Source organism: Rousettus aegyptiacus, unplaced genomic scaffold, assembly GCF_014176215.1.
Source record: "Rousettus aegyptiacus isolate mRouAeg1 unplaced genomic scaffold, mRouAeg1.p scaffold_m13_p_1, whole genome shotgun sequence".
NCBI lineage: Eukaryota > Metazoa > Chordata > Mammalia > Chiroptera > Pteropodidae > Rousettus > Rousettus aegyptiacus.
The window spans coordinates 164,651,441-164,673,522 of NW_023416284.1; the positions used below are offsets into that span (position 1 = coordinate 164,651,441).

A 22,082-nucleotide genomic window follows, 5' to 3' on the forward strand; every position below is an offset into this window, starting at 1 on the left:
AAATTATTTTCTATTGTTGAAGTTTGAGAACATATAGTTTTGCTGTCAGCTTCTGCAGTTCTTTCCTAGAGATTTCACAGTATTTGGTTGGTGCACTTCACCGTCTGTGGTTGGGGTTGTGGCTGTTTCCTTCGTTGCTTTGAAGGTGGGCATTTTCTACATGATTTACATTCTTTCTTCCTTGCAACGAGTTTTGAAGGAGAAGTGGAAAGTAAAAATTTCCAGTCACTACTCTCTTTAAGAGGAACAACTAGTTGCACAGAATTCTGCACTCAGTTTCACTTAAAAATGCCTATAATTCCAGTAAGTTTGGACATTTCGGGGATGATGGATTTCCTTGTTTGCTCAGTGACAGAAAAAATATTCTGATTAACTTCTTTTCTCCATTTAAGTAACTTCCACTTGTGTAAGCACCCGATGCTCCTGTCTCTATGAAGAAACTGGTTTCTCATTTAATCTAACATAACAAGAAAATTTAACATGAAATATTTAAAACTTTTTTCAAATACTTATTTAATACAAAAGATGGTTTACCTTCACACAATTAATAGGAGTCTGAGTCTTGTGTTAATAAATTAACAAAAGAAAAAGAACTAACTTACATGAAATACTGCATGGTATAAGTAACTTCCACTCCTGGTAGGCCCTCTGGTGGTCTCCATTGTAAGATATTCTTCATGTTGATGGATAAGAAGGTGATATTTGTAGGCTTAGGCAAACCACCAGACACACAGGGAGCTGAAAAAGAGTAGAAAGAAATCGAGGTCTTAGTGGAGAAAAAGGAAAGCATAAGCCTATTGCTTTCTCTAGATATGGCCTTCCAGTACTCATGCCCTGTATATTTCCTCCCAGACAGAACCAGAGCTGACACTGTGACTCACTTCAACCACCAGAAAGTGGCAAAAGGGACTCTAGGACTATGCCTTAAGAAAGCCTGGCTGCTTCCACTTTTGCCTTTTGGAAGCCCTGAGCTGCCATGTAAAAATTGGGTTACACTGCTGGAGATACTATGTCGAGAGGCCATGTGACAAGGGAGAGGTTCAGTTGTCCTAGCTAAGCCCAGCCTTCCAACTGAGGGGCCAGAGTCAAGCCCTGTGGACATTCCAGCCCCACCTACCATAAACTAAGCTGCATGAGAGACTTCGAATTAGACCAGCAGAAGAACCATACAGCCAAGCCCCAGTTAACCCTCAGAATTGTGAGAAATAATAAAGTGGTTGTTTTAAACCACTAAGTTTGGGGGTAGTTTGCTATGAACCAGTAGATAATCAAAACAATCCCTTTATTAGATATAGAAATAAAATTTAGGATACATGCCCCTGAAAGGCCAGAGTTTTGGTGACTGAAGTTGGGGTTAGCTTTATTCAAGTATCTGTAAAGCAATAATTAGAAGAGAAAATAGTGAAAGAACACAATTTATTTAATTCAACACTGATAAGTTCACATAACTGCACTTTAACAAAAACTGTATCCTAGAGGATTATTTTGTAAAAATCCTCTGAAGAGAAATGATAAAGAATTGAGGAGCTATCAAAATATTAGAAAAGGACAGAAAGAATGTGAAGGGTAGTTTCTTATAAAGGAAAACGGGTTATCCTTGAATTCAAATGAATGAAAAAAAAATTCAATGATAACATGTAAGAATAAAAATATTCATTTAAACTATTGGAGAGATCACAAAATACTGAGTAATAAACAATCAGATTTTATGAACTTATCCTATCATAAATTGCATATTCTAGTCAATGAACTTAGAAAAATATCAAATTTTGATGCTAAAGATCAAACTTCAGAAATAAAATTTAACCAAGCCACTGAAAGCTGGTCAAATCTTGGCTAAAGTCCCATAATTCTAATGTATGTTAGCTAGGACTCATGTCAGAGAAAAGAATTAGCTTTATGTTTGTGGTAATCCTCAGCTAATATTAGCTCTATACAATGTATTGTAATTCCACATGCCAAATGAAAAGAAAAAATTCTTTGCTTTTGAAATAAACTTAGTAATATGACCCTGATGCTAAATCAAAATAATCTCAACATGTGACAGAGAAACAAAAATATAGGCAGTTGAGTATATGTTTATGTGTGTATGTGTGTGCGCATGTACTATATTTATAATGACTCCTACTTTAAACTTTGGCTATTTGAAAAAATATCTCAGTATTATTTTTAAGAAAAAAGTTAAATACTCAAAGAGAACCACTGTCAACTGATCACTGTGTGGGTATATGTGCAGTAAGAGTAAGGAGATCTCATAAAGACATCTTGCTCAAAGTCTGCCTCTGATTTCTATTCTTCTAACTCTTTGGAACCATACCATATCAACTGGTGCTGGCTTTTTCTGGAAATTATATACAGTGAATAATAATCAGTGCAATACTGCTCTGTTCTAGCACCAGGTTCTAAATTTTAATCAGATTTTTGAGGACGAAACAGAGAACATGGGGAGGCGGCACCATGAAGCATATTATTTCTCAACCCTTTGAAAGTAAGGAACACTTATAAAAAATTCCAAGGATCTTTCCACATCTGAAATGCAGTAGTAGTTCCACATGTTTAGATGACACTAACATGTGAAGAGTGGTTATCATCTTGTAAGAACTAAAATTGAAATGGGCTGTGAATTATCATATTGCAGATGTTAGCCGATAAGGAAGTAGAATATTCTGGTTTGTGGCAATTTGAGGTTGGAGATATAAAACACCAGTTATCCTAGATAATATAGTTCAGGCATATTTTCTCAGTGTTTAATCTATACAAATCTTTATCTTCTACAACCCTGGTTTCTGTTCATCTTTTAATATAAGTAAACAGTTGACAAAACTCTCAAGATGCCTAAAACATACCCCAAAAAGTTTTAAGAAATAACTTAGAATAAAAAAATGGATTGTTCATTTCAATTTAATTTAATTTGAATTTCTTGGTCACCGCCATGAAGGAACAGTAATTTCACTTTTCTGAAATGAACCATACTCTGGAATCTGCTGTCAATCATTAATGTTCATTGATTCAATAGATATTTTGTTTAATGTTTTGTAATCTTTAAAATAATCCTCTAGAAACACTATGCCAATTATCAAAATGTTATCAAACTGTGGTAATAACAGGTTAAATAAAGGGAATTAATAATGTGACAATAATATCAAAACATTAAGCAATTTTTCTATCTTGCCATTTTGAAAAGAAAATATATTTCATCAAAAATGCTGTGAAATGTGTATACATTTCCTCTGCACATCTACATTATGAGTAAATTATATGTGTCACCAAAATTTTGATAGCCAGCCTCCAAATTGGCTCAGTAATCCCTTCTGCCTGGCATTCGCAGCCTATATGAGTCCCTTCCCACATGGTATCTGGGTTGGTCTGTATGGCAGAAGTAATGGTACGTCATTTCAAGATTAGGTTCTAAAATACACTGTGGCTTCTATCTTGCTTTCCTTCTCTTGGATCATTTACTCTGGGGGAAGCCAGCTGTCTAATTGTGAGCAGCCCTATATGATGAGTAACCGAGGCTCCCAATAGCCCGTGAAAAGTTGAATGACACCTCCTGCCAAGGCGCACCTTGATGAGCTTAGAAGTGGATCCTTCAGATGACTGCAGCCCCAGCCCTGACTACACTCTCATGACAGACCCTGAGCCAAAACCCCCTAAAGGGAATAACCCTCAGGAGCTGTGTGAGGTAATTAATATTTGTTGTATTACGTTGCTACGTTTTAAGGTAATCTGTTACACAGCACTAGATAACTAATACAATGAAGATTCTAAAAATGAGAAAAACTAAGAGAGATTAATTACTGAAAACAAGTAAATTAAACTGAAAGAAAAATATGGTCCCCTCCATTCCCTATGTTGTAAATTACTCCTGCTTAACAACAACAAAATGTTCTTTTTAATAGGCCGATGCTATCTCTATAAAGAAAATTAAATATCCAGTGAGAAGACTGGAAACTTATTAGCCTTTTAATAGCAAGTGAAGATCACGGGAACAATTTTTTGAATTTTTTTAAAAAAGATTAATGATTAGTTAAGCTCATTGTAAATATACTGGCAAGGATTCAGAGTATTAAACAGCTTTAATAAAAATAAATTTTCAAATGGATATTGTTTTGTACACTATTTCCGGTGAAAGAATATCCCAGCTTTTAATCCTGCATATTTTTCATTTAGATTGACATTATCTTTTTGATTGCACAGGCAGAAAAACTATCAGTTTAGAATCATCCCCTTGTTAATAAATCAAAGCATCATCCAGGGGCAGCCCAGCCATGAAAAAGAAGGTCACATTGTGGTATCAGCCCATCTCTACACCTCCCCAGGACACAAAATATTTCTTTTTTATGACATGGTCTGCTAGTTTCTAAGCAAATTAAGCCAATTAGTCCTTTTTTTGACATCTTGTCTCTGCTTGTAGAAATTTTACTTCCAGAAATGGATCTTTATCAATTGTTGGGGTTTGCTAGTGATTTCTTTATATGTATTAGTTATAATTTTTGTTAGTTATAGAATTTTAATGATTTGTATTTGATCGATGAGAATAGATGGTGAGGTCTGACCTTTCTACAAAGAAGAGTTATAAGGACTGCTTGCTCCTTTGGATTAGTTCTGGTTTCATTAGGACACAAGTGGTCTCTAGGTATAATTAAAAATAATGTTGAGAGTGGGAACCATTCATGACAGGCTAAGAGATTCTATTTTAATAATAGATATGCAAATAAAACTCGCAATCTATAGGGGAGAAAAGATTGGATGGGGCAAGAATAAAACTGGAGGGACCAGTAACACCATAATTACAGTAGCCCTAGTGAAGAAGGCTGAGCTTGCACCCGAATAGATGCTGACTGTGGATACGGAGGTGGGTGGGCAGCTTGGAGCTCTATTTTCAAAGTAGAAACAACAAGAGCTTCTGATGAAGCAAAGCTGCAAGAGTTTCCTGAGTAAGTTGAGTTGCTGTATTGTTAAAGCTAAAATAACAGATGAGGGTTTATCAAGGAATTCTTGCCTTTTATCTGTTTTGATGACACAAAGGAGCAATCAAAAATAGAATTAGCACTTTTTTAAAGGAGAAATAGCACATTTAAAAAAGAAAAACAATTGGTAACTAGTATATTCTTAAGGATTTTAAATCTTTGCAGTTTTTAGGCATTGTGTTTGTTTCAAGTTTGGAAAACATAAAGAATGGATAAACATTCCAACTGAGGTAAGTTACCTTTCTAACTTGCCAGCACTGATAAGATAATCAACACCAAAGTGAAAATATGTCACGCCCACATTGATATCAGGAGTCATGTGCCAGCTTATAGGTAACAAAAGCATTTTGCTCACACAGATTCATGGCCTGGAAATATAGCTCTGATTCTCTGAGGGTCCATTGATTTCACCTCCAAAACCATAAACTGTTGCATTGATGTACATAGTTTTATTTCTGGGAGTGCTATACCATTACAACTTTCGTTTGGTACATAAGATTCTTCACAGTCTGGTCTGTCCTCTCCCTGTGCAATTCCTCCAAATGTACTGCGTCAACCAGAGTGTGGGCTTTGAGCAACAGAGGGACACTTGATGTTACCCCATTGGATTGTGGGTATTTAAGATGGCCTCTGGCATAACAAAGCTGTCCAGAGTCTGCAAGGAGGTATTCACTTAATGACCTTCCAATAATGACCTTCCAATAATCAGCTGTATCTTATAAGCCACATCATTTAGTTTTGTATACCCTCTCAGTGTTTATTTCCCTTTTGTTATGTCTTGGCCTTTGGAAAAGCCTTCTAGTTCAGCTTTACCTATGTTATAGCACCACAGGGAGAAGTCCCGTGTCTGTTCTCAGGTTCTTTCTAGTAGAAAGAAAACAGATAAATGGCATTAGAAATGGGTAAACCTATGAAAACTTCTTTAGTAGAATTTTAGAACATGCGGCTGCTCCATTGCTCCTAAGAGTTACCTTGTATACAGGTATAGTGAAATGGTACGTGACATTTTCATAATGGCCTCGAAATTAATGCTAAGGTCATCATCTAAGTATGTTGCAGTTTTAATTATATGCCTGATAGTAAATTGTATTTCCATTTCATTATACTGTGGGAAAAGCCTAAATGCTTTTAATAAATTAGTGCCTGATGAAGACCAATAAAAAGCAGTGAAGTTCTCAGAGTGAATTCACAAAGAGCCAGGGTAACCAGTCTTGTGGTTACCCAACTTTTCTTTTAGAGGGCTGAAGCATTCCAACTTTGCTGTTATGGATGATATGTTCATCCCCTGGTGAGGCAAACAACCAGACTTGTGGGGCCTTCTCCTTTGGAGCTATTCAAGTATCTGAATCTCATGACTAACTAGAGAAGCCTCAGTATAGAGGAAGCCCTGCCCAGCCTTGCACAGAGAAAGTCTCCAGCCTGCCAGATCCTCTGTCCTTCAGAAGCTGGAACGGAGTGAAGGAATAGCTAGGCTGTAAGCTGTTTGATGTCGGGGACCATGTCTTATGAAGAGTATTTATATCCCTAGTGGCTGGCAAATAAATGCTTTTGAACTGAAATAACCAAGGACTGGTGGGTCTCACATAAATCATGGAATCAGGTTAGAATTCAGATTTCCATTAGCATTTGCATGATGGTGGAACAGCCTGAATCACTAAATCTCGATGGCTTAAAATCACCTTGGTAAATTTACATTATACACAAGGTATTAGCATCATCAGAAGATACTCAAGTGATGGTTTTTAATGAAGAAATAGTAGTTCACAGCAAGTGGTTACTATATATTTCAAGTGTCTTTTGAAATAGGAAAATACCTTAATATGGTGTAAGAACCACCAACCTCCCCTCCCCCCACCTCCCCTCCCCCAAAAAAAAGAAAAAGAAAAAGAAAAAAAAATCACCTCCTGAATGAGTTTTCTATTATGGGGAAGGAAGTTAAAAAGATTTGATGTACAAAAAGCCCCAGAGGGTGATTAACCAATTCCAGGAAGCAAAAGTTATAATTAACTCATCCTAACCATCACCAAAGGAGAGCCAAACAGTATGGCCGCCTTCAAACAGATTATCTTAAGTATTGTTCTCATGCTGAAAGGGAAGCCATATTTTCTTTTGTTTCAAGCTATAACCTATTTCTCTTAAAAAATATGAACTCCTCTCTCCCCCTCTCCCCTCTAATTATATATCAAGTGCCTTTAAAAAGTCATCTAAACAGAACTTAAAATGTGATTCAGGAACTGTTTACTTGAGAAAAGATAACTGTCTTCTATTGAAGATAGAGCATATTTTGGTATTAACATCAATTACTTTGAACTCGATTATCTTTTATAACCACCAACCCCACTATTGTGTCTGTTATTTCTTTGCCCACTCACTGCTGTAAGTGTGTGCTGCTTCAATGTCTTTATAATAATACTTATATACATTTATGAATACATAAATATTACATTTATAAGGGGCACTGCCACCTGCCCTATCTCATTGGCTCCTAATAATCACGAATGTGAGTAGGTCAGAGAGAAGTACTAAGAACAAGAGTTCTAGAACCATCCTGGGGCCTACTCCCTGATCTAACACAAGTTTTCTGCTTGTAAGCAATTTTTTACAAATTTATGAGGCAGATAGTATTATTGTTAAATTTTAAAAATGAGGAAATTAAGGCATAATAATACTATCTGCCTCATAAATTGGTAGGGATGATTAAATAGGATTCTTTATATGGAGCTCCTAGAACAGTGCCTGGAATGAAGAAAGAGCTCTATAATTATTAGCTCAGTATTGTCCTCTGTAGTTACTATTATAATTTTAGCTTTGAATAGGCAGAGGCCCAGAGAGGCTGAATGACTTGCCTGTTTTTATTCAGCTATTTGGCGGATACTTGAGCCCAGGGTTCTGACCATGACAGGGCTTTTTCCAAGTGGAATACTTACCTCCTACCCTCAGGAGATGCTCCAAAAAAAGTGATGTGGGAAGAAGGGATTGTATGATCATTATAAATTTTGCATATTACAGATGAGTGCTTCTAAGGAAAGACTGAGAAATTCAATGAGGAAAACAGTAATATTTTCTTCTTCACTGAAGCTTTACCTGGTGGAACTAACTGTACATAGTAACATTATGCATTGGACAATTAGTTACTGGGCACCGTCTATATGCTAGAAATAGAAATTGATAGGTACTAGCATAGGGTAGTAGAGGACAGAAACACACAGAAGGCCCTATGCTTATGGGGCAGATGTTTTCTCAATCTGGGACACAATCTGCCAATGTTTATATAAACATGCATATACCTGGCAGGTTACATTGGCATATATTGATGGATTGTGATGCATAAGTCATAGAGAAAAAGCAGTGCTATTTCTGATGAGTGATGCATAAATCATAGAGAAAAAGCATTGTTATTTCTTTATAGCCACACCTCAGTATGTAAATCTTTGTGCTGAAACATGTCTTTGAATATTGCTGTTGGTGCTTGATAGCAAGTAGAACTTTAGAGACTACTTTTTGAAATAATTATATTGGAGTTTACCCATCAAAAAGAGTGTACATCTTCCAAGCAGTTCCCTAGGGAGTGTTTACGATTATTCTCATGATACTGCTCAGCTCATGGCACCTGAGGCACACTTCCTTTCAGCTGCAATTATCTTCAGAGGTAGCTAACATGCAAGAAGTTCCATCTCATTATTTTACAGTCACAACTTGTTTTTGCCCAACATAGCATTTCCCAGATTTACTACCCACGTTTGTCGGAAGTGCCTTTGCATGCTTTTGAAATTAAATTCCCATATTGAAGATGGAGGTTTGCTACTTAATGGGTAATTCTGACCAAGGTATACCAAGCTCTACACGAAACTCAGAAAAAAAGTTTAAGAAATATATTGGGAGTTTTTTGTGCATAGCCTTCTAAAACACCTATTTTGAAGACGCCATTCTTAATTTGCATATGACAGCCCCATTGTTTGTTAGAAAACCAGTCCTACTACCCTCCTCAACTCTTGTATGAATGTCTTCCCTTCCCTTCCCGTTTGGAAATTAGCTTATTAAAGGCAGTGGCTTGATTTTCTCCACATTTTGCAATCTCCAAAGCATCTTGATTGGTAGTAATAAATGTCATAGTAATCATGGAAAAGTGGATTTGAATGTGGGTTGGAGTCTCTACTACTTGATAACTTGCTTCAGAAAGGAAAAGATGAAAGAAAGAACAGAGTCAAAGATGAATCATTTGGGACCACTAATGTATTGGAAAGAATAGCCGTCCGGAAATCCAAGTTCAATCAGTGAGTATTTATTAAACATCAACATACTTCGTCCACTTTATTTTTCAAATCATATTCACGACTAGTACTTTTTTTTATCCTTACAGAAGCAATGTAATTCTTCCATTTATAGCTTCATCATTTGAAATTTTCAAAGAGAAAATCAATAAGATGTGAGGAAAAATTAACAGAAAAAGGAAGAGACTTAAACATAATTATTTAGTGGAAGTAATTAATAGTATTTACTTCTGTTCATGGTTGATTGGAATTTTGAGGCAAATGAGGTTGATAGTGTGCTTTTAGACTTTCCAATCGAACAAGACGAAGATGAAAGTGTACAGTAGCTATCAAAAATGCTGTCAGAAAGATGAAATATTTTTCAATAGGCTAACTTTTCTCTTTAGTGACAAGTAGATGCTTTGATGTTTCAAGGGTGACCAGGATGAGGATCAGATATCTTCACGGTTGAATTACGCCTTGATAAAGTTGTGTGACTAAATGCAATAAAATGAACAGGGGTTCACATAGGCCTCGCTGAAGATCAGCTCTTTGAGGTACTGATCTTGCCACAGGGATATTAAAAAAACACTGGTCAAGGTAAAAGCAGAACAATGAAGAGGCCACCCGCGAAGAAGAGACAAAGGTAATGGCAACACTGGAACTTCTCCAGGAACAACTTAGAGAATGGATCAATTAAAACATTCCCTTTGCTCTTGCTCATTGAAGCTAAGAGCCTTCAAAAGACTGTCGACTCAGGAAGTGGGAAATAGCATGTAAGACACCAGCTCTATTTTAGAAAACCACAGCTGTAACATTTATGCTTTTTGATAATTATTTGTGGTTTTATTCAGTATTGCAAAGAGCCGCAGACCACAGTAACTTGTTGAGCCTGCCAATGACCTTGAGGTCAGGCTGCCTACAGCTACAGACCTCCTAACTCCTACCCACTTGGTAATACCACCCTAAAAAAAATCATCCTTTTCATGGGATTTTGCTATTTATTGTTGAGTTCTATTTATTGATTTGTAGTTTTATAAAGAAAGAAATGTAGGTATTAAAAAAGAATACTAACTAACTAGTAATTAATTTATAGATAGAAATATACTTAGAGCAGGAGTCAGCATTATTTTCTTGCTAAGATCTTAAATGGAAAATACCTGAATTTATATTGAATCATAATTATTTCACATAATATAGATGGCAACTTACTTACGACTGTTGAATTTATAGTTTTTTCCTAAAAGCATTTGAAGTATTTATTCATAGTAACACATTTACTTGAACATCTCATTTCTTTTCTAATATATCTTCTCAAGTAGAGTGAACTTGATATTTTTATATGTACATTTATATATGTATATAGGATAGTTATATATAGATACATATATATATATATATATATAAATATATATATACTGGCAACGCTTGTAAGTGCAAAGTACTCTTTTTATAGGAAGCCCTGGCTAACTCTTAAATTAGATCAGCTGCTTTGTTCTGTGCTTCTAAAGAAGTTTGGTTTCCTCAATTCTGGCATTTATACTTTAATCTAATAACCTATCTGAAACTAAAGGCTTCATGAAGGAAGAGGCCTTATTTTCTTGTTCACCTCTATGCTCCTGAAAGGTATAAATGATTGATTGAATGAATGAATGAATGAATGAATAAGTCCTCAAAGGAAGGTTACTTAAAAATCACATTATGTCAAATTATATATTAACTTTTGAAAACTCAGAATAGATGCATGAGGGATTAAGGTAATTCTTTTTCATTAAATCTGATTACTTCAAATACTTCATTTCCCTGAGTTATTTGCTCCTGAAATCATGTAATATTCTATTTTGCACTTAAAAACTATGAGCCAATTTTTGAAACAACAAGGTTAGCATTTAATAGTTTAGTAGACCTTTTGCAACATATACATTTTAATCTAAAATGGAGGAGGGCTGGCTTGGAATTATCTGGATAGTTAGCCTTGAATATGAAAACAGTCATTGTTGGAGCAAGAGTAAGGATTTTGCAATTGCAAGTGCCCCTCAGAGCAGCAGAGGCAGGAGGCACAGATCTGAGAAGAGTGAGCCCTTCTGCTGAAGAAACTTAAATGTCGCTGTCTTTTTACACACCCACTGATGGCTTTTAATTTTAATTTTCTTACTGAGGTATACTTGGCATAAAACATTATATTAGCTTCAGGTGTACAACATAATGATTCAGTATTTTGTATATATTGCAAAATGGTGGCTTCTCTCTGATGTTCATGTTATGAAAAGTATAAGAGAAGACCTCAGCTCTGTCTTCAACATTCTCAGGGGAGCCTTTCAGGCACGACAGTGATGCAAAAGTTTCCCTTTGGCAGTGGATGCAGGCAGGTTGGGGAAGAGAACTTGCTGCATAGGGTTGAAAAGGGAGCTTTTCCCCACTTTAGAAGCCAAACCCATGGATCCTGCTCACTATTCTCCCAGTCTTTGAGGGTGTGGTAGGTGTCATGAATTCAATTTTGTCCCCCAAAAGAAATACGTTAAATCCTAACCCCTAGTATCTCATAAAATAACCTTAATAAATATAGGGTCTCTCTAGGTAATCAAGTTAAAAAGAGGTCATTAGAGTGGGTCCTAATCCAATATGACAGGCTACTTATAAAAAGGGGAAATTTGGACACAAAAAGAGACATGCGCAGAGGGAAGATTACACGCAGAGATGAAAAGAGTACCATGTGAAGGCAGAGGATAGGAAAGACAATCAACAAGCCAAGGAATGCCAAAGACAGCCAGCAAGCTAGGAGAGAGAGGCCTGGAACAGATGCCTCCTCACAGCCCTCAGGAGTCAACCCTGCCAACATCCCGATTTCACACGTCTAGCCTCCAGAACTGTGACATAGTAAATATTTGCTATTTTAAGCCACCCAGTTTGTGGTACTTTGTTATGGCAGCCTTAGGAGACTAATGCGGTAGGTAATGACTTAGAAGGAATACTGGGAAGAGACTCAAGAAAGTAGCAGTTGGATGAGACTTTAACCCCGAGTTTCTATATCAAAAGGAATTCTGAAAGATAAAGCAGAGGAAATATTTAATTTTAATCTCTCCAGCCAGCATTCTTTTTTTTTCTAAAATTCTCTTGTTCTCCAACTTCATATGTAATTGATTATAGTGATTTAATTCACTTATCAGATTTGTGTCAAATAATCATAAATGTGGCCCAAGAAAAAGTAAAGCTGTCAGAACATCACAATCAGAGCATAAGTATAATATTATAATTAAGATGGATAAAACAATTTTGCTTTTTAAAATTTATGCTACTTTTTTTTTTTTTTTTTTTTTTTACCATCATGGAAGTAAACATGTGAATGGCACCTGGTAAAATTATATGTTGAATAAAGCCTATAATGAAAGGTGCTTTTAACCAAAAATGCAAATTTTCCGAGTAATATTTTGTGAAAGGTACTATGTCAAGCACTAAAAAAGGCAACACATAGATATGCAGTTTTATTTAAAATATTATAAAAATACTTAATGCTTTATGTTGAAATGCTTATACTAAAATATTAATTTTTTAGCATTAATAATTGCAGCTTTCTATTGTCTGTGTTTTCCAAAGTCTGTGCATAAATGGAAAATAGTGCCCTACCTATGGTTCTAAGAGTCAGAGCTGTATAAAAAGATATGTAATGCTCAGAGAAATATGGCTCCCCTCTCATCCCTACCCTACCCCCTCATTCCTCTATCACACCTCCTCCCTTAAGTAACCCATCTCCTTCATTGTTCTCTAGGGAGCAAATACTATCTTTCCTGAATTTATTCTATAGGAAGCTAAATAAAAGTCATAAGCGGTAGGATTGCACATTCTGAAGAGTGAGGCTGGTGATACCTACAGTTGCATGTTTGGATCGTGGGTTATATAATGCTCTCCAAACATACTAGGGATGGGCCTAAAGCTATACGTGGGGAGGCCATACAAATATACATATGCAAGAAATCATCTCATGTCTGCTCCAAAGGCAATGGGAAAGAAACCGGAGGAGGCAGTAAAGAGGAATGGACCCTTCAAACAAAAACAGATAATCTCTGACAAAAAAATTGACAAAGAAGACTGTTAAAGCAAAAAACTGTGTGTAGCTTGAATAATACCTATCTAGAAAGTGAAAAATTCTTTTCTTCTAATCCTCTTGATTTTGAGAGTTTCAGCCTGACTGAGGAATACCAGATTGCACACCTCCTCTTGAATGGGGTGCCTCTCATTATCCTCGATGAGGAGAGGGAACTTGAAAAGCTGTATACCCAGGCCCCCCCTCTCCTCTGAAGATGCCCTCTCCACCATGGGAGCCTAATCTGGTGCAGGCTCCTTCAAGAATTGTGTCAATCTTAGATGTTGAAATGCCACCTATTTGCTATGACTCAGATATTTAAATTTCTTAGCACTTTATAGTTTGTATATATGTGTTTTTGTATTAATAAAGCAATTCTTTTATTAACAGACAAAAATAAATGACAAGCTCGTCTGATGCAAAAAAAAAAAAAAAACCCATTTGAGTAGGCAAATCCTGCATTAGTTGCAATAAAGAACCCAGATTTAGACCTGGGTTCTTGTCTATTAGCATATGGTATGTTTAAAACAAGGTGTTTTCATGCTATGAAGAAAAGTTGGAAATAATTTAGTTTTGAAATGAGTTTGGCTAGTATGTTCAGGGCCTACCTTTGAGGACTTCTGATTTGTGAAGCAGAAAAGAACTATCCTGTTAATAAAAAGCAAAGTGTTAAAGACTATCCTTATGTGCTATGTTTCATGTAAGAAAGAATGGGGATATGAAAAAAAAAAAAACAACCACACACATATCTGTTAATTGGTGCAAAATAAACACAGGAAGGATAAACCAGAAACTAAGAAGACTGGTTATGTATGGAAGGTGGTGTAGATCTATTCTACTAAGTCATAGGGATGAGGAGGGAGCATCTGCGTGTACTATTTTTGTACAGCTCTGACTCTTAAACCATAGTAATGTTTCCAATACTCTTCAAATACCTCCAAATCAACCAACGATTAAAAACAACCATCAAGTAGGGGAACTCCAATTGAAACAAATAAACCTAACCTATTGGAAATGGATAACATAACCACAAAAAGGATGTGAGGGAAAAAAAGGACTAATCTAAGTAACTTTGGTCAATGGTATCTTGACAGGATATTGTAACACTAAAGGCCAAAAAACTGTATATAAGTGTATATAAGTGCTATCATCTAGAAAGTAAATGTACTTCTCATAGGAACATGGGTTAGAAAGTCTGAAACTATACTAAAATTGAACAAATAGGTAAATCTGTTGTACATGTGATGTTTGGGTTTCTCACTGTTGGAGAAAGAAGTTACAAATAAAGAAAAGAAGGCTGATGTGGACTCTGTGCTGTTGGATTAGAGTCAGGGATATTAGTGTAAGCTCATCATATTTTATATATATGTATGTATGTGTATATATATGTGTGTGTGTGTGTACACAGACACACACACACACACATGCATAAATACAGACATACAGATGTGTATAGATGACTAGGTTAGCTCTGTCCACTGAGAGAGCTCTGAAACAACATTCCAGTAGAAACCAGTTTCCCCGGCACCCAGATCTTGGTTCCAAATACTGTTCTCTTGTAGAAAGACCTAAAGTTCCTTGGGAAGGGGTTGATTCCAGGCCTGGGAAGGGAAAATTCAAAATAAGCTAAAAAGCAATGAGGTGCTCAAAAAGAATGGATCTTGTTGAAAGGACATAGGAGCCAAATTAAATGAGTTTTAAGTGGCCAAAGCTGGAATAATTTGAGCAGCAAATATAACAATAATTGCATTAGATTATAACTCAAAGAATAAAGTAAATGTTTTTGAGTCTATATTGATATATTTAAACAAATAAATAAGTGGGAGAGAAGTTCACAGCTCTTCCTTGCAACAGAATTCCAATTAATAAATGGAGAAGGAAAGAGAGAAATTAAAAATCACCATTTGGCATAATAGTTATTGCAATCGATATCTGCTGAAAGATACTAAAATTAGTGGGTGTAACTTTGAGGAGAAACAGGATATTTGCATGATCTTAAAGTATTTTCTACAAGATATTTATTAAACACAAAGTAAAAAACATTAACTATACAGTGAGGAACCTTCCAGACACCACCTTAACCAAGGTTAAATCACCGATAAGAAAGCATATTGATATTACAAACCTTTTGATATGATCCACTGACAAAAATAACATAATTTGCATAGCATTCATGAGGAAACATCAAATAAACCCAAACAGAGGGACATTCTAAGGAATAGGAGGGACATTCTAAGGAAGAAGTGACCAAAAGTCTTCAAACGTGTCAAGGACATGAAAACAAAGAAAAGCTGAGGAATTGTCATAGATTGGAGGAGATGAAGGAGACATAACAACTAACATAATGTAGAATCCTGGACTGGATCCTGAAAAAGAGCATTGGCTGGAAAATGGATGAATTTTGAGCAAGGTCTACAATTTAGTAAATATACCAATGTTAATTTGCTAGTCCTGAACATTGTACAATGGTTATGTAAGATGTTAAGATCAGGGGAAACTAGGTGAGGGATTTATGGGAACTCTGCAACTTTTCTATAAGACTCAAATCAATTGAAAATAAAAAGTTAAAAAAATGAAGAAAGTTTAATTAGTTCATGGGAATCATTTGTTTGTGTATGAAGTATATCCTGGAACGACTTCTCAGTGAAATAAAATACCTAATGCTGCTATGTTTATATCAAAGGCGAGACACTTCAACAAATATTCCCACTGTACTAATTATAGTATACTAGTTACAATAAACATGAATGTAGTAGTAATATTTAGATTGTATTCTAAAGCTCTAAAACTTTAGTTAGGCTCAATTATTCATAGACATAATGAGCTCTATTATTTTTTCCTTCTTTGGAAATTTTGTAAAGATTTTGAGGATTCTGTTCAAAAGTCAACTGTATTTATGCACCCAACATAGGAACACTAAACACATAAAGCAAATATTGACAGATATAATGGGGAAAAGTGGCAACAATACAATAATAGTAGAGGACTTTAATACCATACTTATATCAATGAATAGATTATGCAGACATAAATCAATAAAGAAACATCAATAAAAAGAAACATCAATTTAAACAGCACATTAGACCTTGCAGACTTAATAGATATATACAAAACATTTCATCCAAAAGCAGAATACATATTCTTTTCAAGTGCACATTGAACAATCTCCAGGATAGATCATCTGTTAGGCCACAAAACAAGTCTCAATAAATTTAAGAAGACTGAAATCATATTAAACATCTTTTCTGACCAATGGTATGAAACTAGAAATCAGTTACAAGAAGAAAACTGGAAAAAATTACAAATATGTAAAGATTAAATAATATGCAACTGAAAACCAATGGGTCAATGAAGAAATCAAAGGAAATATTAAAAAAATACCTTGAGACAAATGAAAATAGATATACAACATACCAAAATCTATGGACTGCAGCAAAAGCAGTTCTAAGAGGGAAGTTTATAGTGAAACAGGCCTATCTCGAGAAAGAAGAAAAATCTCAAATAAACAATCTAACTTTACACCTAAAGGAAAAAGAAGAACAAACAAAGCTCAAAGTTAGTAGAAGGAAAAATAATAATAATGATCAGAGCAGAAATAAATGAAATAGAGACTAAAAAGACAATGGACAAGAATAATGAAACTAAGAGCTGGTTCTTTGAAAAGATGAACAGAATTAACAATGATTCAGATAGACTCACTAAGAAAATAAGAGAGGGATCGAAGAAATAAAATTAGAAATGAAAAAGTAGAAGTTACCAAAGAAATACAAAGGTTCATAAGAATACTATAAACAATTATACTCTAACAAATTGGACAATCTAGAAGAAATGAATAAATTCCTAGAAACATATAATCTTCCAAGACTGAATCCTAATTACTAGAAAGGAGACTGAATCAGTAATCAAAAAACTCCCAACAAAGTCCACGGCCAGACAGTCTCACTGGTGAATTTTATCAAACATTCAAAAAAGATTTAATACCTGTCGCTCTCAGATTCTGCCAAAAAGTTGAGGAGGAGGAAACTCTTCCAAACTCATTTTATGAGGTCAGCATTGTCCTGATACCAAAATCAGACAAGGATACCACAAAAAAATAAATAAATAAAATACAATTACAGTCCAATATTCCTCGTGAACATAAATGCAAAAATCCTCAACAAAATACTAGCAAACTGAATTCAACAATACATTAAAAGGATCATACACTATGACCAAATGTGATTTATTCTAGTGAGAAAAGGATGATTCAATATCTGCAAATCAATCAATGTGATACACTAGAAAAATAAAACGAAGGAAAATTCATAGATCATCTCAGTAGATGCAGACAAAATTCAACATTAACATGATAAAAACTCTCAATAAAGTGGGTATAGAAGGAACATACCTCAACATAATAAAGGCCATATATGAGAAGCACCCAGTTAACATTATGCTCAATGGTGAACAATTGAAAGCTTTCAATTTGATCCTTTAAGGTCAAGAACAAGACAAGGATGCCCACTCTCATCGCTTTTATTCAACATAGTGTTGGAAGTCCTAGCCAGTTCAATTAGGAAGCAAAACAAATAAAAGACATCTAAATTGGAAAGGAAGAACTAAAACTGTCATTATTTGTGGATGAGATGATTTTATATACAGAAAAGCCTGAAGCCTCCACCAAAAAAGTGTTGAAGCTAATAAACAAATTAAGTAAAGTTGTCGGTATAAAATTAGCATGCAATAATCTGTTGCATTTTTATACATTAACAATAAATTAGCAGAAAGAGAACTTAAGTAAACAATCCCATTAACAACTGAGTAAAAAAGAATAAAATAGCTAAGAATAAATTTAACCAAGAAAGTAAAAGATCTGTACACCGAAAGCTATGAGACACTGATGAAAGAAATTAAAGAAGACACAAATAAATGGAAAGATATTCCATGCTCATGCAGTGGAAGAATTAATATTCTTGAAATGTGCATATTTCCCAAAGCAATTTGTAGATGCAATCAAAATTGCAATGGCGTTTTTGACAGAAATAGAAAAAAGAATCCAAAAATTTGTATGGAACCACAAAAGATCCCAAATAGACAAAGCAATCTTGAGAAAGAAGAACAGAGCTCAAGGCACGATGCTTCCTGATTTCAAAATATATTATAAAGTTGTAGTAACCAAAACAGCATGGTATTGGCATAAAAACAGGTAAATCAGTGAAGCAGAATAGAAAGCCCAGAAATAAACCCACACATATATGGTCAATTAATTTATGACAAAAGAGCCAAGAATATACAATGGGAAAGGATAGTTTCTTCAATAAACGCTGAGAAAACTAGACAACACATGGAAAAGAATGAAACTGGACCACTATCTTATGCCATACACAAAAATTAATTCAAAATGGATTAGAGACTTGAATGTAAGACCTGATACAGTAAAATTTAGGAGGTAATCTCCTTGACATCAATCTTGGTGATTATTTTTTGGACGTGACACTAAAGGCAAGGGAAATCAAAGCAAAAGTAATTAAATGGAATGACATCAAACTAAAAAGCTTCTGCACACCAAAGGAAACCATCAAAAAAGTGAAAGGGCAATCTGCTGAATGGGAAAAAATATTTGCAAATTATATATCCAATAAGAGGTTAATATTGAAAATATGTAAAGGATTCATACAATTCAACAATCAAAAAACCCCTAACGATCTGATTTTAAAATGGGCAGAGGATCTGAATAGACATTTTTCCAAAGAAGACATATGACTGGCCAACAGGCACATGAAAATAAGCTCAGCATCACTAATCATCAGGAAAATGCAAACCAAATCCACAATGAGTATCACCTCATCTGTCAGAACGTCCATTATCAAAAAGACAACAAATAACAAGTATTAGTGAGGATGTGGAGAAAATGGAACCCCCATGCACCATTGGTGGAAATGTAAATTGGTGCAGTCACTATTGAACAGTAAAGAGGTTCCTCAAAAAATTAGAAATAGAACTACTACATGACCCAGTAATTCCACTTCTGGGTATTTATCTGAAGAAAACAAAAACACTAATTTGAAAAGATATATGTGCCCCTATGTTCATTGCAGAATTATTTACAATAGCCAAGATATGGAAACAACCAAAGTGTCCATTAATGAATGCATAAAGAAGATGTGGGGGGTGTGTATGCTTAATGAAATACTACTCAGCCATAAAAAAGAATACAATCTTGCTATTTGTGACAACATGGATGGACCTTGACAATATTGTGCTAACTGAAATTCAGTCAGACATATAAAGACAAATATTGTGATTTCACTTACATGTGGAATCTAAAACACACACACACACAAACAAAGAAAACCAAACCTGACTCATAGATAGAGAACAGATTGGTGGTTGCCAGAGGGGTGGGGGAGTTGGGGGTGGGCACAATAGGTGAGGGGATACAAACTTCTACTTATAAAATAAATGAGTCACAGGGATGTAATGTCCAGCATGGGGACCATAAGCAATAAATTGCATTAACTCTGTGTGGTGATCCCAATGTATACGAATGTGGAATCATATGTTGTACAGCAAAAAACTAATATAATATGCAAATCGATTAAAAAAGAAGTATCTCAGGGGAAAAAAATCTTTTTCTCTATACCAGATATACAGAAGAAAAAAAAATCAGGTTAATGTATCATTCTGGTTTACTGTTTTCTAGCTGGTAGAGTTTAAACCTAAAAACAAAACCAAAAAAAAAAAGAAAACTTTAGTTACCTTATGTCACAGATCAGTTAAAAGTTTTGTTATTTCCGAAAAAACAAAGAGCACAAATCTATACATGGTCGCACCTGCAAAGGAAAAGACGACTTGCCCAGGAGAGAAGGTATGACTTTAAAAACTGCCTCTTTCTAGCTCCTGACCCTTCCGGGGAAGACAGACCCTTTCAGGGAATTAGGTTTTTTAAAGCGCAGACATCACCTCAGCTGCAGGGAGTTCCCTGTGAAAGGGTCACAGGTCGCGGTGGCCGAAGAGCATAATCGAGAAAGGGCTTCTCCGCGCGGCCACGCAGGGGTGCTGGGAGCCTGCGACGTGCAGCTGAGAGCATGGCGCACGGTCACATTCCCCGACTGCTCGTTCCGAGCTGTGGGTACCAGTCTGAGCGACCCCCGCCAAACCTCCTCCACCCCACTGCAACCCCCGCAAGGGACCGTGGGAAACGCCGGGGGGTGCAAGCTTGACGCAGAAGCAGGCGCAGCAGAGGCGGCGGTGAGCTGGTGAGTTTCCCCTTGGGGCTACCTGCGCAGACCCCTCGCTTCCTGCTCCGCTTGCGGAAAAGCGAAACTCAGCGGGCGGGACCGAGCCGGGCCACGCTGTGCTGTCCGAGCTGCGTCCGCGTCCCGAACTTGGCAGTGCCCGGGGGCGACCCACCTACCTGCGCGTCCCGACGGCGCGGCCGCGAGTAGCAGCAGCGGCGGCAGCAGCAGCTGCAGGGCCAGGCGACCCGGCGCCGAGGCCCTTCTGGCCTCTGCCCTCGCTGGGAGTCGGGGGCCCGGCATGGGTGGCGGGGCCGGGTCACATCTCAGAGGGCGGCCTGCAGCTTCCGCCAACCCCTTGGGCCGCGGACGGCGGCGGCGCGGCCTCCCCACGGCGCGCTGGGCGGGCAATACCTGCTGCGCGCCGCGCTGCTGGGGGCCCGGCGCCCAGGGAGGCGGTGCCGGGTCCGCGCCCCACCCGCCTCCCGCCGAGCTAGAGCTCGAAGCCAGGGCGAGGGGAGGGTCCCGGCGATGTCTACTCTTCAGCCACTCATCGTTTTAGTTCTGAGAGTCTATGAGAGTTTCCACAGCCCCAACCAATCAGGCCACTACTGCAGGTAAAACCTCACTCCAGTTAGGAGAGAGTGAGGTGAGCAAGTTGAGAAGTGATTCATGGGGAGCTCGGCATAGGGAATGCAAACAGCAGTAAGGGAATGGCTATGTGTAGAGACAGGGAGAAGACAGGATCGTTTCATAAACTATATAAATGTCTAATCAATGTAATGTATACTTGAACTACTAAAAAATAAAAAGGTAATTCTGGTTGGTGAGTCAGGTTTGGGCCTGAAGGTCCTGTCTCTATAACTTGAAATCTCAGAGTTCAATGTTGGAAGAATAATGAAATGGACATTTATTTCTCTGCATATTATCAGGCACTCTGCCATACATTGTATCGGATTTCATTTGATCCTCACCACCTGCAATTCAGTAGTGTCTGATTTTACAGATGAGGAAAAGGAAACTCAGAAAGTTGTGATTTCAGCCTGAATCAAATCTCCCAAGCCTGCCAACAGTGGTGTGGAGACTTACAAACAGGCCTGATTCTAGGTCCCATGCTCTTCATAATGGGAGATCAGGGGTTGAAATTAAGAAATGTATTGAAATTGTATAAGGAAAATCTGAGAGCCAGTCTCAGCTATACTCCTTGACAGGGTGTTATAAAAATTGGGCACAGTATGAAAATAGAATAAACGACTTACTTCAGATGTGTTCTCTCTTTTTCCCTCACAAATAGCTATTTTCAGATGTACAAATAAAGAGAAACGACTCTAAAATTAAATCAACTACCTTTATCTTAGAGAAAAGAATCTTCAGTAATAAAAAAAAAAAAATCATGTTTGTGGGAGGGAGTTAAAGGAGTTAAAGGCCCTCTAAATATGCTACTTCCTCCTCCCCAGAAAGTCTTGGAAACATAGGATGAATCCAGGTCAGGTTGTCCCTTTGGCTGGGACTTGTCTTTGTGATACAGAACCTAGGACTCTGCAAACCACATTTCTTTTTGTCT

At 36.7% G+C, this 22,082-nt stretch overlaps 1 protein-coding gene across 6 annotated transcripts in view; it reads right to left on the minus strand.

Moving 5' to 3' along the window:
• Positions 1-20,845, minus strand: part of IL20RA (interleukin 20 receptor subunit alpha) — a 32,868-nt gene extending 12,023 nt beyond the window's left edge. The window contains exons 1-2 of one of the 6 annotated variants that reach the window (XM_016165859.2): positions 20,698-20,845; positions 603-738 (exon numbers count right to left, since the gene is read on the minus strand). In XM_016165859.2, the coding sequence (XP_016021345.2) occupies positions 603-738; positions 20,698-20,821 (260 nt within the window). In that variant the 5' untranslated portion in view covers positions 20,822-20,845. Of the gene's footprint in view, positions 1-602; positions 739-4,556; positions 4,579-5,783; positions 5,806-20,243; positions 20,554-20,697 lie in introns of those variants that run through there. The other 5 variants (XM_016165857.2, XM_016165858.2, XM_016165861.2 and 2 more) reach the window with 5 other exon arrangements.
• Positions 20,846-22,082: the final 1,237 nt, after the last annotated feature.